At 40.0% G+C, this 19,557-nt stretch overlaps 1 protein-coding gene across 1 annotated transcript in view; it reads right to left on the bottom strand.

Annotated features, from left to right (window-relative positions):
* Positions 1-3,155: 3,155 nt before the first annotated feature.
* fstl5 (follistatin-like 5) overlaps positions 3,156-19,557 on the bottom strand; it is a 251,394-nt gene continuing 234,992 nt past the window's right edge. The window contains exons 14-16 of the mRNA XM_061724796.1: positions 17,314-17,421; positions 15,438-15,562; positions 3,156-5,537 (exon numbers count right to left, since the gene is read on the bottom strand). Coding sequence (XP_061580780.1) covers positions 4,835-5,537; positions 15,438-15,562; positions 17,314-17,421 — 936 coding nt within the window. The 3' untranslated portion in view covers positions 3,156-4,834. The remainder of the gene's footprint in view (positions 5,538-15,437; positions 15,563-17,313; positions 17,422-19,557) is intronic.

The following is a 19,557-nucleotide window of genomic DNA, read 5'->3' as shown; positions in this document are numbered from 1 at the left end:
ACTGTGACTCCACATGCTCTCCTTCTGAAGAACCGCTTGTTAAGCCTAAAACCAGCCAAAATCCACTATTATAGCGACCTTGCTACAATGGTTAATCGCTGTTCCATACCTCTACCAAAGGATGTTTACTGGATTTGTGGCGTGAAGGCTTGTGAATATCTTCCAAACGGTTGGTCTGGAATATGTGGTCTGGGCCATGCGGTACCAGCCATGAGAATCGTTCACATTGTTAGAAGAGAATTGTACACACACACACAAACACCATGGACAAGATTTTTTGGTGCCCTCGTTCCAAATTACGGAGTCATGGCAGCTTTGGAACAGATAAGAGATTTATCCCATGCAGTTGAAGATTAGCCAACACCACTGCAAAAGACATGCCTATGCTCTCACAAGAAATGACTGCTGTAGGGATGATGGATTTATTAGCTTCTCAAGGGGGAACTTGTGCTGTCATTAAAACTGAATGTTGTACATTTATACCCGCAATGCCACAGTCCAAGAAATAACGCATCACTTGAAAGATATTGCCAAAATGTTACATACACCTGTCATAAGTAGTTTGTTTCATTGGTTTAAAGAACAGTTAGGACACGTTGGTTACTTGATTTTTGAATTTGCTTTGTTGGCTTGTAGTTATTTGGTTTCCGACCACATGTCTAAGGTTTACTTGCAAACATATGTATCACTCAAACTATTACTAAAATGATGTACTCCACTGTAAAAAAAAAAAAAAAAAAAAAATTGTGAATTGATGAAGCATTTTGACCATTTGGCCCCCCTGCAGGGACACAACGACGCCTTGCAGATTGCTCAAGCCCCCCCTTATGCTCATAGACATGCGGGTCCCAGTTCCTGGGGACCCCTGCCGGGACATTGTCACGCAAGGTCCGGCGTTCTGCATCCCTGCCGAGACTTCCAGCCCCCACAGAGACAAAGAACATATACGGACTTCCTGATTACTCAGGGGTGGTCCCAAAGCTAAAAGTCCCACCTCTCACTGGGCTGGTTTATTCCTGTAACTTTTGTATAAAAACCCTTTGGACAAAGCAATTGGGGTCGACACACCAAATACAGACTCGATCTGCGATGGTCATGTCGACCGCCGGCTGAACTGATTAAAACCTCTCTATACCACGAGCGGACTTCTGAACTGGTTTTTGATAAATTCCACAACACTATCCATTGAGACCAAGATTGTCCACATAATTGTGGAGATATTGTGGATTTAATAGGCCTGTTCAGGCGAAATTCACCCCCAAAATCCCTAGGGGTGAACAGGTGAACACATTTGACCAAGAACAGAAGAAGTACCCGGATGTGTTCTTGCGCTGCCCATACACATGGTGCATCCACAGGTGGAGACTTGAGATGGCAAAGTATCCCAGAATGCATTTCACACCAACAAACACAAGTAATAGAAGAGGAGAGAGAAGTAAATATAGGTATAACTTTATTTTGTGTAAAAGAATGTAGTTTTGAAATGTTTTCATTTGGTAATAGTTATTTTAACTTCATATTTGTGGTAAAGTTACAAAGATCGAGTCTAGTTAAAAATGTCCTCCAAAGTACCAAACTTTATTCATTATGCAGCCGGCGATAATACATTAATTAAAAAACACATTGTATAATGTTATGGTTCTAAAAAAAATAGCTATGGCTCATTTTCAGTTGTTTATTTTTTATATAACCAGTTAAACTCTAATAGCTACGTACACAGCGCAATATATGTCCACTAGGGCTGCAACGATTCGTCGATGTTGTCGACAAAAATCGATAAGCAAAATTGTCGACAATCAATTCCATCGTCGACAATTGGCGCCAGACGTGTTTTTCCAATGGAGTGAGGCATCTCCCTTCAAAACAATCTCTGCCGAGAGTTGCGTAGCAGTAACAAAACTTCAAAAGTTTGGGAGCCTTTTAGCCTGGATAAGGCGACTAAAAAGATGACTTGCAAGGTTTGCAAAGCAAAGAGCACGTTGGTAATGCACGAGCATTTGAAGAGAAAGCACGTCGGACAGTTGAACGAAACGAACTCGCCTTGGTAAGATATTAAGCGTATTTTGGCTTTAAAAGAGAGCTTTAACGTTATGCCTGACAAAAGTATTTTAAATTAAATGCATGCAGTCCAAAGAAATTGAATAAAATATCTATTTTTCATTGAAGTACCCATCTTTGTTGTGTTTATTATCATTTGCCACATAATTAAAGCAACCCCATACTAAATTTAAGGAAAAAATACTAATTATCCGATTAGTCGACTAATCGTTTCAATAGTCGGTGACTAGTCGACTATTAAAATAGTCGTTAGTTGCAGCCCTAATGTCCGCCTGTTAGCTGAGCTTAGATGTCATCAAGTGCAATGCTGTTCCAACAGTTGCAGCGCGAGCCACACGTTCTCCTGGCTAGTACTTACCATGTCCACACTTACACTCTTGGGACTGATAAACGGCAGGGCTGACTAGGCACAGGTGCAAACAATCAGGGAAGAATAAAACAAGGAAAGTCAAAAAAAATAGTAACACACAAGGAACCAGGTTTTTAAAATGAAACAGGAAGTTAACTAAACCCAAAACCCAATGAAAAGCATAGATAAGGATCTGGGTGCTCTAACACATCTGGCTCAAACAACTGGACCATCGAGTTGTGTGGACATTGATAGGAAGCTAGCAGTGAGCCAATCATTTCAGAGTCAAGAGTATGCTGAAGTTGAGCAACATCAAAAACATGCAGGACAGTTGGCCCTGGGGACCAGGGTTGTCGACCACTGCCCTGCATCATGACACATTTTCACCCTTACATGTTTGCTACTTCAACAACAGCTGGAGCATTGAATTACAGAAGTGCTATTAGCTTTGCTCTTCAACTATCTTGTGCCACTGTGGGATACTGATTACTTAATGGTAATTGTATAAGTTCAGAGCTGACTCATGTTAATGACACTTTCCAGAAAGTTAATATGCAGAAAATGTAATTTGATTACATGATATACTCAGACTTTTATTGCTGTATTAGTATTTGTCACTTCTAATCATCTTACTATTAGAATAAAAAAGCTGTTTTTACCGTGGTACATGTATAAACACAGTCTCACCTTGTTCTTGCTGTATATTGGGCATAATAATCAAGTTTTTTCACTAAAAAGACAACAAACTTGTTTCATTATATACTTTTTTTATTATTATTGGGTAAAATGACAAGCGTGTTTTCTCTATATAAATAACAATCACATGAGGAAACATACATGACATGGCTATATGGAGGTGAAATATGTGTTTGTGATCACAATGTGCTCAAGTACAGGATGAGGATGACAGCTCTGTAGTTTGTTTTCATTAATAAAAAGGAGTGTGCTGAATATTTGCTCAGAAAATGAACAGTCTGCATGAATCTGTACAATAAGAAACTAATGGACACAGTGAGCAGCTATGTACAGGACAGAGTTCATCAGCAGTACGGTCAGGTTAACTGACAGGCAAAAACTCAACTGAAATCAAAATGTATGAGCAAAGTTCAAACAACAAAGACGGAGTGACTTTGTATAATCTGTTCACATTAAAATTTGAGATAGAGTCGCCCATTGTGATTCAGAGTCAAAGTGAGGGTGAAAATGCATAGAAATGTGTCCAGCAGGAGACGGTTTCAGTGTATCATCAGCTACCAATCTACTGCAGGAGCATTTGGAAAGGGATGTTTGTCACATTCAAAGCTTATCCTCAAAGACCCTCTACACAAAACAGCACAACTACACCCACCCCCCCAGTGTGCTAGCTCATCACCACTTGTACAATTAAAACATCCACTTGTAACACAGCGCCAAAAAGAGCAGACAAAGCATGTTTACCACATAAAACTGGAATCTTGTAATCTTTGTTTTCTTCCAGGGATACTGAAGTTGTGACAGCTTTCTTCACGCGCAAGTGCTTTATTGACTCTTTGCCAAAGAACATGTTGAAATAACCTCAAATTTCACAAAGTGTATAAAGCTTATACGGTTTAACTAACATCACCACTGACTTTCGTTTTTTCTGCTTTCGACTATAAAGGAGAAAAAGTAAACTACAGCATTCAAAACCTTCCAAAGCTGGTTATAATTTTGGATCAGAGGTTACAGAGCGCACACGATAATGAACCACTCAGTCTCCACTTCAAACAAAATGGGATCACAGCAAGGGCCCGTTTTAATTAGACTTAGTTGGCTGCAATGGACGGACGGACAGACGAGCGGCAGATTCGTGAGGAACCACACTCACCATGAATGAAGGGGTCAAAGAAAGAGGAGTAGTCTGCAGCCACACCGGGAATAATTACACTAATTCCCCTAATGAAGTGGAGTTTTCCTTGAAGGCACAGGAAAAATTTGGGGACGGGTGAACTTAAATTGCAAGAATCAATTTGGACATATACAATACATACAGTGTATGATATTTGTGTGTAAGTGTTTCTGCCGATTCACTTCAATTTGTTATGTCACGTTATTATCTACAGCATTCCCACTCACTAAATACAGCTGAATAATAATGTACACATGTATAGAGTCGTACCAGTTTTCCTGAAATTGTTACTAGCAAGCAACTCTTTCAATACAGAGGCAAGCAACCAGATGGGGTAAAAAAAACAACATGTTAATGTTTTAGGACCTTCAATGTAAATTATCATCCCTTTTTTTTCGTCTTTTGGATGACAGTCTCATCCAGTGGACTTCCATATTAATTTGGTTTCTGAATTGTGGTTTTCACTATCACGCTCTCACAAAATTAAACACCAACAGAACTCAGTGCAACGGTACCTTTCTTAAAGGAAAACAAAGGTCACTGCATCTTGACATCAAGACCTAAGAATCCCCGACCCAAACCGCCGCGTTGCCTTTGAGGACATCAGTGATTTCACAGTTGAGCTTGTTGAGGCGTCCATCTAATATGAAGAGGGATTCTCTCGACGGCGTCACCAGATACTGGCCGAAGAGTCCGCTGCTCACCATGACCCTGTTTTTGCTGCTCCACGGCCATTCAAACGGCTTGACGGCTTCCTTCAAGCTTTTGATCATCTTGACTTTGCCGGTGCTCAGCTCCACAAACAGAGCGTCGGTTTGACGGCCGGAGCTACCGAACAGGTTGAACTGGTGGACCTCTGTGAAGGAGCGCTGGAAGGAAACGTCAGACAGGTGCAAGTTGGTGTGGATGTCAAAGGGCTCCTGGATTGTACCTCGTTCAGAAATGGTCTGGATCCTCATCAAGCCGTCGCCATCATCCACCGTGACCAAGTAATGGCCGTCTGGAGACACGTAGGGAGTGCCGGTAACATCTCGATTTTGGCCAATCACGCTGTCCGTCACACTGTCTAAGATGAGCTGGGGCTGTGTGGCGCCTGTAGAGTCCGGCCTGCAGTTGACAAAGTAGTAGCCGCCGAGATGGGTGTAGGCTACGGACGTGGGGATGCAGTTGTACTCCCATAAGCTGATGTTTTTAACATAAGACGTTGTCTCCAGGTTGATCTTGTGGAGAACAGGCTCGTTTCTATGAAGAATGAGACCATATCTGTAGGGAATTAAAAGATAAAACAAAGCTTTAGTCAATAACAAGAAATGACAGTGTATGAGCTGGCCACCACTGAGCCAATAATATGTATTGGTTATAATATGTGAGACATTCATTTTCCCCCTTGTGTGATGCATCATTTTTTTTTTAATTCTCTGTAGCGCTGCAGTGTTGGTTGTATTGAACTGGCTCAAAATCATGGCCAGTGGATGCGATGGATCCTAATGACATTTATATAACAATGACTTGTTGGGGTGGGTGATCCCCTGATGGACAAATTTGTTGGTATTCTTCCATTTATAAAGGAAAAAAACACTTTGAAGAGGTCTTAATGGAATAATTTGTTCCATGTTTAACAGCTATGTGACATAGCTTTTTAGTGAATTTTTATTTTTTTATTTTTCTGTAGCTCATTGTGAAAGTTCTGGATCTGCTACTTTGGTTGTCTCAGGTTTGAAGAGTTTTTCACATCTTTGCCTAAAAGAGGGATACCAGCTATTTTTCTGTGCTTTTAACTATGTTTTGAGTCATTTTTTTGTTGGATGATTGATGACGTTCAACTGAGGCCAAGTTTCCTAAAACTGGGCAGAACTTTTTGCTCAAAGTTTGCTCCATGTTTCCCAATATATGTGGTGTTCTGTCCATTGAAAGCATAAGTTTTTCTGCCTCTCAACATAGAGCTGATGTGACTCGGCAAGAAGCTTACAGTACGTTTTGTTTCGCCCAGAAACCTGCTGGCTTATCACATTGCATTTTAGCTAATCAAACTATTTCTATACTTTTCTTCCCCACGGTACTGGAGTTGAGCTTGAATGCCTGTTTGGATGGTTAACTTGGCTACTTGTTTGGGTTTGCATCATATGGGCCGTACACTTCTAAATGGTATTTACGACAGCCGTCACATGCAGATGAAGATGCTTGGAGTTGGTCTTTAAAATGTTTTGGTTTTTTTTTCTCCTCAGGGATCTCTTCTCTTTCCTTCTCTGGTCCATATTCAGTGTGATGCACACCATAATGCCAAAGTATCAATGTCTGTTGAAAATATCAAAGACATCTGTAATACTAATCAAAGCTTAAATAATTAGTTAGAGGAATTGCTAAAATGAATAGAATGGAATAGAAAGCCTTTATTATCATTATACTGGTACAATGAGATTAGGCAGCAGCTCCGTAAAAGTGCACACATGCAAAGACTATGTAAACAAAGACTGTGTAAACAACAATATAAGAAACAGGAACATAAATATATATACACTATGAAAATGAGTGAATGAGAGAATAATAATGCACATGAATGAGAAAGAATATTGCACTTGAATGGATGGAAGAATATTGCACAGTATGAGGTAGCTAAATTGTGATGATTTATGGAAATTTAAGAGGTATCGACAAATCTGACTATGTTAAAACATCTTATTCAAATGTATTTAAAATAGTAATCAGAAAGAATTAGGGTTTGTTTCTGTGTAGGAACCATACCAACAACTCAGTCTGTAACTGAAACTGAAGCATCTACTGGTTATAAACCCTCTAAAAAAACAAAATATCAAAAGTATTGTCACCACTGGGCTACATTTGATGAATAAATATCTTACTTGATGGGCGACATTTTAAGGCTGACAGAAGCAACTTAATTTTGCTATTTTAAAATGTAATCATGCACTGCAAATAAATTTCAGATATGTATGGAATTTTCCTATAAGATAGATCCCTATAAATGAATAAAAACCCTTGGGAAATAGTCTAATGTAAAGTGACACGATGCACAAATCATGATATTAATATTAAAAAATACAATAAAAGTGTTGGACAGGAATCGTTTTAAAGAAATGTTCGGAAGTAAAATCATGTCGCTGTGAGATCCATTTAAACACTAAAAAAGGGAATGTCTGCCCCCTGACATTCCTCATATTGGCAGTCCTGCATCATCCGCACGTTCCCCTGTAATAAAATTACAGCGGTGGTATATGTGGGCAAGGATCAGTGAAAATGCTACTTATTACAAAAAGATTCACTTAATGGCACATTACAGTGTAACAGCTGAACTGGGGGATTTGCAGGGTGCTGACAGGCTCCAATTAAATGAGAATACCAGCTGACTGATGCCGACAGCCGCTTCAATCTTGTCGCCATTCATCATCTTTTATGTCATTTCAACACCCAGCTGTCTGTACGGAAAATGTCTGTCTGAAAGCCACAGAGCCCATTATCATTGTTTGATGGGAATCATTGATCTAGAGATAGTTATGTCCACCGGGTCCAGATGGAAGGCTGCTTCAGGTCAATGATTAGCCCAACATTTTTCTTAAAAAAAAAAAAGAAATAAGATGATAATAACAATCTGGGTACATCCATTATCTAAATACTGAGGGAAGGGGAAGGTGCTCAATATACAAGATTTAAAGGATATGGCACCAGATGTCAGAGAATTACTGTGAGTTTTGAGGTGAGATGTATTAAGTTTCTGAAATGCCAATCCTCAACAACAGAACATGGCTGATCGGTGCCATAATGTTTCTCCTAACAGCTTTATTTTTACCTTAAGTGTGTTATAAAGTTTCTACTTTGGGTATTCTGCACTGCTGCTTTTACCAAACAGATTTTATGTGACTGGGAAAGCCACATTTGTTATGTCAAATCCATTGAAAGCCAGCGGACCCTTCAACCCACATTACCCAAACGAAAGACAGTTGAGGAGGAAGAGAAAAAAACCCCCAAAAAAAGCAGGCAGAGCTGATGATTTACAAGTCATCGCTTCCCATTTTCTAAAACATTTTGCTGTTCAATAATGTGGCTAGTATGACAGATCACTGGCCAAAGTACATGCTGTGATTTATGGGGAACATTCCTGGAAGTAAAAAGGTCAATGATGCATTTATCCTGCAATAAAAGAATTATTTTCTACAACATTGTTTTTTTTCCTCATTTATCATAAACTAATTATGAGCCATTGTTTGGCCTCACTTTGATGTGAAAACAGCTGGGTCGCTTCTTTGGCAGACCCAGATTCCTCCGTGCCAAGCTGCCAGCTGTTGTCAGTTTCTTCTCTCCGCATGATAAATGCATGAAGAGTTGCACCCAGTTCAGAGCAACAGTTGGATGTTAAGCGCAAGCCTTTTCACTACCATTTCATTTTAATTTCAGTAGTTTAAGATTCTGATCACTTTTAATGATTTGCTTTGCAGTTCAGTTCAAGAGCACAACAATACATGCTACATATAAAAATACAGACATGACAACAATTACGTGGCACAAATCTACATCTCTGTTGACTGGATCTGCCACAGGTGATCCTGCGTAACGGTTAGACACTTGTGAATGAGGTGTGAGCTGTAGGATACGGCGGTTGTGGGTTCAAATAAGAAATGACAGCTGCTCTTTGCTGACATGAGGAGTTGCCGGGCGGTAAGTCAATGCCTGTAATGAATGACATCCCCTCCAAGATCCTGATCCCTGTATAGTTTCTGCGGCGGGAACCGCCAGTCATTTAACGACCCCAGAGAGCTGCAGAATATATGTTGTCTGCTCATGTTGCTAAATCAACTAATCAATGTTGTGTTCCTGCCAGAAGATAAATGTCAGCATGGGTACAAGATATGAAAGAAGAATTATGATGCTCAACGTAAGCTTTCTTAGTACTTCAATAAAGCAGTTGCACCCCCCGCTGAGGCAAACTGTATTCAACATGTTTACGCTTATTGATGGTGGGACAGAAAATAAATTTGGGACTTTTTTCTCCTCATTATTGGTTTTTACTGGTTTCTCCCACAGGGACTGTCTCATCTCAGTCATTGTTTCACAATGAGACAGAGCTTTAATCTTTCACATCATTTCTTTCATATCTTGCATATTAATATATCACACAAACACACACATACACAAACACACATACAATTAGGGCTGCAATGATTCCTTGAGTACCTCGAGTAACTCAATTACAAAAAAATGATTGAGGAATTTCCTCCCCCTCAAAGCTTCGTTTAATCAAAAAATAAATTCAAAGCTCCCGGATTGTTTTTAGTGTGACGCAACGTGCTTACACGTACGCGTCCCCTAGAAAGCGGAAGAAATGGCGGGCTTTTCGGAAGGTGTGTGAACAGCTTTGTTGTACAGACGCCGGGACCGAAAACATTGACAGCGACAATGAACAAACCCAGTAAAGCGGAAGTAATAAGAGGAAGAGACAGAAGATGTCGGAGGTGTTGGAAAATTTTACAGTTTACTCGTTTGTATATTATGTAAATGAATGTCATTTTTTGTTATAAAGGAATCAAATTTGTTGTTTTATATTTAAGTGTTCTGTCTTGTTTTCTATTGTATATTTATAATTGGGTTTTAATTAAGCAAAAGTAAGTTTTATCTGATTACTCGATTAATCAATGGAATATTTGATCGAATAATCGATAATTGATTGCTGCAGCCCTACACGCGCACACACACACACACACACACACACACACACACACACACACACACACACTCCTCCCACCCAGAGCCTCTCATCTCCTCTCTGAAGTTCACACAGCAGCCGTACTTCTTTAACTTCCACCACTTGATCTTTTGCACCGCCGTTCTATGCTGTCTGCTTACATTTTCCCCTGTTACCATCTTGCCGTTTCCTCTCATCAACCTGTGTGGCCTGTGTGCTGAAATAATGCATTTACCACAGAGGTTTCCACCACCACCTGTCCCTGCAAACCAGGCTTGCTCATCACCTCCTCAGCTCCCTTTTCCTTTCACCATCATGGCCGTTGAACTCTGTATCAGACACCAGTCAATTAGTCCAACTTTGTAAATGTTCATGTGGACAGCAGCTGGGGTTTGAAAATGCTCATCGCTATGCTGAATGGTATGTGTGAATGCTGCAAACACGATTCATACCTGCTGTTTTTAATGGATTTGGAAGATGAAAACACTGCTACAGTATAAAAACTAATTTCAAACAGCCATTGTGAATGCAGCCTCATGAACGTTATCTGGTGCGCTACATAACAATCCTAAATGCTGACCGGTTTTTAATAATAATAATAATGAATTTAATTTATAATGCACTTTCCATTCGGTGGATCTCAAAGTGCTACAAGAAAAAGGTAAAAAAAGTCATAAGATTAAAAAAATAAATTAATTGGCAGATCATTGATCATAGCTGGCGTATGATTTGCTGAAAAGGTGGGTTTTAAGTCCTCTCTTAAAAGAGTCAATCGACTGTGGTTCTCTCAGGTGGGCGGGGTTCCACAGTTTTTTTACTTTACTTTATGAATGCGATTTATCCACCGAAGTGTTTGACTATGCTATTTAAGAAGATGCAAACACTGTTTTTAAGTTCAGTTTAAACTAACACATCAGGGAACGTCTACAAACGTCAACTGCGTATTTTTTGTTTTACTGCTGATGTTACATAGTATTTAGAACCTAGCAAAAGTGAAGTGAAAAGGTTGCTGGTCCTGATCCAGCTCCGCTACCCTTCATCTTCTCTCACGGTCTGTGTCTTTGACCAACAGCTGCACAGTTCCAACATCCTGTTGGTCGGCAAACGCAGTGGTGGTCTTTCTTTACTTGGGACTCGACCGACACAGAATGGAAATCCCATTCATTTAGCATCAGATGCCCTTCCTGACACAAGCGTGCCCGTTTACCTGGGCTTGGGAGCCCTTTTTAGCTGGTTCAGAGAAGGAACTAAATTATTTATTGATGAAAAAACCTTGTCATTCGGTATTTTCGGCAAACATGGTTGTAGAATGTTGACCTGACGACCCCACATGAAATCGCTGCCCCGCGGGGCTTCAAAACTGGCAACTGGGAAGATGGGTACATCATTTCCATCACTTTCATCATCTTTGGTCCATTGTTCCAGAGTCAAATGTCTATGCTCCACAACCTCGATGAAATGTGGTTTTCTTTATCAACTGCTCCGATAAATGTATTTTTCTTCAGAAAAGTGCACGTGGAAATGTATTTTAACTATGTAGCTGAACAACGAAGTTGTACTGCTGATTTTCATAAAGTAGATATAACCAAATTGAAGTGGTGTCCAATCACAATTAATCAAGACTCTTTCCACAACCACAGGACGCCTTCCAACATGACCTTTTCAACAAATGAGTAGCTACTCAGTCCGTCACTTGAGCTTTAATATGTTGATACTGGGTAAAAGAAACCTTAATTACTGCAGAACTCTTTTCTATTTACTAGTTAAATCCTTATGGTGACCTTTCTCACAGCCGGGGTATTTAAGTAACAACCAAGTTAGCATTTATCACATCCATAGTTTGAGCTTTTTTTCATTAAATGGTATTAAGATAAAGAGAGATAAACAATTGATTTGTTATTTTTTCAGTACAGCCCTGATCAGTAAGTCATTCAACACAAATCTCATCACTTACTGGACTTGTATGGTTGTGGTTTTATATATATATATATATATATATATATATATATATATATATATATATATATATATATATATATATATATATATATATATATATATATGTGTATGTGTATATACATGTATGTATGTGGAAACGTGCATATCTATACATATATGAACAGAAACAAGTACATGTGTATATATGTATGCTTTAATGTGTGTAGAAATATCTCTGAGTAAGAATGTTTGTAAATAATGTAAATAATGTCTGCTTTCACGCATACAGTAGATGAATACAGGGAATTAGGGTAAATAACCCAGATGATTAATACTCGGGTATACCACATATTTATAAAATTCTTACTATTAATTTGTGCAACCTTTAACTATGTCAAGTTTTTTCTTTTCCCTCATATTTAATAACGCGGGCCCAACTGAAAAAAATAGTATTGAGTTCAATGGGTAGGAGTTCATAAGTTCTTTACTTCTTCCTACTCTTTTTCGAGCATAACATGCTATTATATTTATTAATTCTCGTCTACTGTGCTTACGACGGTACATTTATTATTCAGTGATTATTATTGTTCTTTTTTATGTTATTGATTTATCGTTCTGCTGTTTTATTTTTTTGTGCTTATGTTTGAAATAAAAGATATCAAATCAAAATCAAAAACTTACTGTACCACTTCTAAACATCTTTTGGTCTTAGGGAGAAACTAGACATTTATTTGAATTAAGCAAATGAGACGTTTAAAGGGAACATTTCTATTTGCTGGCGCAGCAAGTTAAAGACAACTAAATACTGCTTTCAGCAAGATGTAAGAAATAATAGTTGCAGTAAACTTGCCAAATACTGGTGTAAACTGAATATATAATGCGCCTTGTTCTTATTGAATCAAGATCATAATCTTGGGGTGTAAAAAAGACCAACAATCTTGTAGAAAAACATCGGAGCAGACAGACAAGCTGCCCTCCCTGCAGGTCTCACTGGATCCAATTACAGCTGTGCTATTAACACACACACACGCACACGCACACACACACACACACACACACACACACACACACACACACACACACACACACACACACACACACACACACACACACACACACACACACACACACACACACACACACACACACACACAGGGACGTCTCCTCCTCTCCGGGAGACCATTAACGGCCTGAGATCCGCCAGACCTCCTGCGCGCCCCCAACCCTCCGTGACATTAGCCAAGTGTTTGGAAGCAGCTTCTCTTTGTCCACAATCAGCCGGGATGTGGCAGCCGCTCATGACACGACACGTGGAAACTGCAGCTGCTTCTTCTGGTAATGAACTAGAGCAGCACGGATCAGGTGAGTCAGGCGTTCCTCTTTGTGATCATGTATTTCTTTCTTTTGTTTTTGTTTTTAAATCTGCATCAAACCAAACACCAAAGAATTCTGTCTGGTGCATTTCATATTTCAGAGGACACTGTTGTCTTTCCCAATATCATTTCTAACATTGTCAAAAGAAAATGTCCTCAGTCAGTTATGGATTTGTTTGTTTGTTGGTTTAAATCAACCTTTACAGTTAGTATTCTGGATGTTTCACAACACAACCCTGTGGGTATTGATAAAAGTAATAAACATCACTGAACACCACCTCATGTGTCTCAACAGGTTCTGATCTTGCATCCTACCAGGAAACTGCAGAACAGGAGGAATAAAAAACTCATGAGCTTAAAGATCTCTTTAGTTTCCCTGTGCTGAATCTAAAAATGATCAGTTATGTACAGTAAATGTATTAAAATATTGGGATTAATAATGAATCTATCAATATGCATTATCAGTTGGTGTATATGGTTGGGTTAAAAAAAAAAAACAACCCAGTTTCGATTAATAAATATCCCAAGGTGGATTTTGAAATCTACAACTTTTGCTGGGTGTGAAGCCATAACCTCATCAGACTTGAGAGACAGGATCAGTTCAATAAATGTAATTTTAGATTAGACGTCTTCGTCAGTTTCATACTTAAGCATTTGTATGCTGGAAAAAGCCAAATCGCTCGTGAGCATTTCAAGATGAAGGTAAAACACCGTGGAGCTCTGATCCCAGACTGGCCCAAATCCAGAAAAAATGTACCCATCAATCAAACTCTGTCCTGATACGTCTCTAAATCACTGCGGTGGACAGACAGACACGCTTTTAACATGAGATAACTAACCCAATGTTGCCCTCATATACAAGGATCAATTAAACCAGACACACAGCTATTGTTGCATCTCACAGCTGTAAAACAAGCTGTGCAAACAACGCTGTCAATGTCATAGAGCATCTGGATGCTAGCGCTGCTTCTCACACACACACACACACACACTAGCCTCTCAAGATGCTCTCACAATCCAAGCTGTCTTCATAGTCGAGTAATTGGTTCATTATTTAAGTCGTAATACTATAGAAAAAGCTTATGCTCAGAGGGAAACAAAAACTAATGCATCCGCCTGCACATAAGCAGCTGATTTATGCGGTGACCTAATAGAAGGGAGTGCAGGGGATGCTGGAGCGATTCCTGAAGCCCAAACTGGCCATCTCTGCAGCTCCATCACCTACAGAGTTGGAGGAATCCAAGGCATGTGCGCACTCAGACAGAGGGTTTGCATAATGACCACAAAAGACGTGGAGGAACCTGCTATAACACCAAAGGCTGCCACAGTGTTAATCCCTGAAGAGAAGTCGACAACTTCATCCATCATCGCATCTCTGGACACACACTGTAGCGGAAGCTCATTATCCCTCTTCCTCACTACTCCACGGTGCCTGAACTCCAGGTATCCTTTCTTGAACTGAGTGTGTGTGTGTGTGTTTGTGTGTGTGTGTGTGTGTGTGAGTGTGTGAGAGTGAGAGAGAGATTTACAGGTAGAAACTATTTTGTTGAAAGTGGCGTATTAAACAGAAATGACAAAGCAAAGGTATGTAACGGCTAATTTGAAACAGTCTTTTACATGTTTATAGTAAGGAGTTGTTGTAGTCAAACCTTTCACTTCGTACTTGGTTGAAGAAATCTTGGAGGCTTTTTTTTGTTGTAGTTTCTTAGAAACTGGCACACATTTTGATCAGAGATTTGTTCTGTTAGTTTTTTTCCCTCAACCTTTCTGGCAGAATCGTTCTGTCTCAGCACAATATAGAGATCTGAAACACCTCATCCGGTCTGACTGACTACTGAATTCAGGTCCACTCTGGACGGACTCCAGAACTTCCTGTAAAAAACTCCTTTGTTCAGTCGATGCTTTGCCCTTCCTTTTTTTTTTTGTTCCTTTCTTTGAAATATAAACCTTCCTCTGGCTCTCTGCTATCCTTGTAGTGGCTGCAAACTCGATGTTCAGATTCCGTAAATATTCAGACGAGACTGAATATGTTCCCCCAAATATTCAGTCTCACTTAGAGTAAAGGTGTTTTTTTTCACCTTTTTCATAACAGTAAATAAAATGCCAAAAGGCTGAATCCAATTTGTGTATCAAATTACCGCTGCATCTCGCCGCATGTACCTGATGTGGTTAATGATGAGGCTGGAGGCGGGGATGAAGAAGTCGTCCACCCTGTCGAAGCGCCTGCCGACCGGTTGCGTGTGAACTGTGTGGTGGGAGACTCTTCCGCTGGCCTGATTGATCACCTGGTGGACGCCGTCACAGAAGCAGGTGGGTGTTAACATGACCTTGATGAACACACACACTGTTGCCAGTTGCTCTTCATTTAAGTCCAGATCATCGCTAACATCCAAAAAGGGAATAATGCTATAAAAACTGACACGTTGTTTGTCATTATACTGATAAAAACCCTTCATCTCCGCCTCTTACTGCTGAGATATTGGAGCTTGTGAGTAGGAGGCGATGATGTGTGCAGCCCTCCGTGGTGTCTGCATACTTGTGCATGCATGAAGGCACGCAGACATTTTGGTTTTCTGTGGGAAGAGTTTGCTGTGATTATGCCACAATGTACAAAACAAATAACCACAGACTGAACCCTGCATTATGAATGTCTCTGCTGGCAATAAAGAGCAAAATGTTCCAGTAAAGCCACAAAACACTTAACAGCTGAATACAAATGACTCCTAGAGAAAACAAATGGAAATGCCGCCTCGCATATTTGTTACTTGCATTTACAGCATTTCCTGTCAACCTTTTGTGCCGGTGTTCAGCTGAAGCCTCAAACAATACGGCTAGATGGATGTCCCGCCAGCTTAACATTTTTATCTGCTGATTCATTATTTTCATTCTGATTCATTTTATTATTATTTTTTTTTTTACATTAACAAAGCAGTCAAATATAATTCATTATCTTTATGGTTTTTTCTGACAGGTTAGTACCACAACACTTCCTCACTTCAAAATAAAAGTATTTACTGTCACCGTTTCCAGACATGTCGATATTTCACATCAACAGCTTTACACCTATTTATAAATTATGAATAAAAATCCACAAGTAAAACCGTCAACACAAGCACAGTCTAGCACTTGGGATGCTGTTGATGTTTTATATAAGAATTCATTTGTGTTTCTATACACAAACCACATTAACGGAAATAAATATTGATACAAGGGATGCTTGAGATTACTATGACACAATTTATTAGCTAATATAGATGTTCCTGGGATATTGATGGGATTTCAAAGCCGCCGAGTTGCTTCACACAATCCAAACATATTTGAATTTAAGTGGCTATTAATTAGGTAAGCAAGACAATCACGTCAACAGAGCTGAGTGATTAATGCACCCTTGCCACATTAGAAAAATGGAAAGTGAGAATCTTAGGAAGAATTAACATTTAATCAGGTATTAATGCAGGATTCCTCTGTGGGAGATGCAATGAAAACAAAATCAATCAAAACTGCCAAATAAAAAAAAGAGAAGGGAAAAAAAAAAGCAGCAAAAGTTTGTATCGCTTTCTAAAATTACTTTATTGAGAGAAATACCCAAATTATATTTCTCACACGGTATTTTCCATGTAATTTACTTTGATATGAGGAAGATTTACAATCATCTGATGTGGGCCTGAAAGGGTTCAGTGATAGGAAATTAACTATAACCACACTTTAGGCCCCTCATTCAAGTAAAATGTCAATGTATAGGTGTTATACTTCTTCCATGAAAGTTTTGTTTTTGTTTTTAATTTCTTGAGTTTTGCATGAATAAAAGTTCTTTAGAACAAAATACATGGTTTCCTATGGAAATGGAGACTTTCTGCTGCTGCATATCTTTCTGACACTTCCTTAATCGAGAAAAAAATGGCCATTTTAACCAGACATCAAAAGGATACACCCAGGTGGCTCCGCTTGGATCTTCTTTGCGCCTTTACATCTCATTCTGTGCCTGGAACACTTTCATAACTGGACAAATGTAACACTAAAGGATCAAGTGGCTCACCTGCAGGGTGGGGAAGTTCTTCTCCATGTCTCCCCAGCTGAGCAGCCACACCTGGTCATGTGATTTGTCATAATGGAGCTTCACTGGATAGGGATCAGTGCTGACAGTCTGCAAGAGGACACACAAGAAAACCACACTGAGCCTTTAAAGACAGCGGGGAGGCAGGAAGAGAGTTTCTAGCAATCCGGACTTTTCTTTTGAAGAGATCTCTTTTGATGTTTAGTAATAATGCTTTGAAAGAGAACGTTTCCGCGAGCACTAATGCTTAGTGGTCGGTAGGAGCAAGTCCTTCTTTAACGAGGAAGACTGGAGGTGTGTTTTTTTGTTCTCTTTCAAATGCGGGAGGCTTAATGTTGAGATGCTTTCTGCTGAAAGTATTGAAAAGTAATTCCTTGGAGTCTTTTATCAGTTCTTTTGACACCTGGTGGCAGAATTCAGAATCGGGATGACAGATGAGTCACATGTCGCAGAGGAGGGCTCGGCATGCACCGTGGCCACCTGAGTGCAGATAGATGGGTAGCTCCAAAGAAATAGAGAAGAGTGCAGTGGTAAGATAAAACAATCAACCCCTTGTAAAGAGTCTTTGCAGCTCTGTATTCCCACAACCCTTTTTTTTTTAAGTTATTTGTTTTGCTCTGGAGCCTGAATAGTATTGTTCCCCGTGATAGAAAAGCTACTCTGTCATTGAGGAGGTAAACCACTCCTAAGGGCGTTACTGCAAACAGAATGACAGTATCTGCTGAATCCGAACTAATCTCAGAACATGCAGCCATCTTGACGAACAGCTTCTCTCCGAACGTGGAACATTATCACGTTCCTCGGCCAATATGCTCAGGTAGCGTCAGTTGATCGGTCAGAGATAAAACATGCACGCTGCAGCTTCCTCTGACAGTTGTCTGCGTGCAAGTTGCAATTACATTGCTAAAACATGCACAGTTCAATTTGTTCGTGAAAAAGTGCTGGCAGAAAATTTAATTGCTACAAATGTGAAAATGCTGCCATGCACGTAAATAACAATTCACTCTAAAAACAAAAAAATCTGGTACACAACAAACCAGAATCGAGCCTCCGTTGAGCGACAGGTTCAGGTGGTTAATTAACAACTGGTAATATAATGCAATGAAGCTAAACCTCCAGGCAGCTGAATAATGAGCTTGTGACAGACTTTGGGACACCAGCCTGTTTACTGACAGGTCCCTGAGAGGCCTGTGAGCTGTAAACAGTTATCACAGTGTCAGGAGCATCTGCAGGGATCTGAGCCACCCAGGATTCTCCCTCCGCACCCAAAACCCCACCGACGCCCAAGATTTAACTCAACGCTCCACACTAGAACTGCACTGAATGTCGTCATCTAGGAACCTACGCCATTTCCCGAGCGAGCCCTGTAAAAATAACATCCCCTGAGGTGTTGAGATCTGGCAGAGTGTTGGAGGCACTGCTTCTCATAACATTGCTCCTGCGGTGATCAAAACTGCAGGAGTTAACATGCCGCGGTATCCGTGAGGGGTTGCTGGGTGACAGTATCCATGAAAAGGTGAATTTCAGGGTTACGCGGTCACCACTTCAATGGGAAGGTTAAGTGCAGGTCTTGACAGTTGCTGTTAGTATGAAACAGGTCAGGGCAGCAGTCAGGAAGAAGTGAGACAGCTAATCTTGAAGCTGGAAAAGCCGCTGTCTGAAGGAATGGAGCAGGGCTGATGCGTTGTCAAGCTTTCACACTTGTTAAATAATCAACTCAAACACCGATTATTTGCTGTTTGATATCACCTCACCGGTCCTGAATTCCTTTAGATCCCTTCGTGTGATAAGATTCCTACAAGTAAATGATCAGAGTTACCTGATTTGTAATAAGCTACGGTAGGCTGAGAGGTCTGAGCGTACCCGTAGCAACACCACGACAATGGGGTGAGGAGCACAGCGTATGAAATATTCATCAAACCCATCAGCTGCACAGCAACTCATATGGCTGACTTCATTTCGGTCTGATTTGTTTAGGATAAACTGCAAAAATTCCTCTGAATGGACTTGACTGAGACATTGGATCCATTCCCCAGAAACCACTTGGGTGAATTAGAGAAGCACTAATGCAGAGCGCTCACCTTTCATCCCCGAGTCTGGTTGACTCCCAAAGGGAACAAATACAAGCTATTCAGATCAGAAAAAAATAAAAATAAACAAACAAGTCTAGACAATAATTTGTGGCGAGTATGTAATTTAGTGTGCATTTGCACTTCAAAGGACTGT

Source organism: Cololabis saira, chromosome 7, assembly GCF_033807715.1.
Source record: "Cololabis saira isolate AMF1-May2022 chromosome 7, fColSai1.1, whole genome shotgun sequence".
In the NCBI taxonomy this organism is placed as follows: Eukaryota; Metazoa; Chordata; class Actinopteri; order Beloniformes; family Belonidae; genus Cololabis; species Cololabis saira.
Note: the sequence above shows the minus strand (reverse complement) of the source record. Positions and strands in the feature narration are given on the sequence as shown.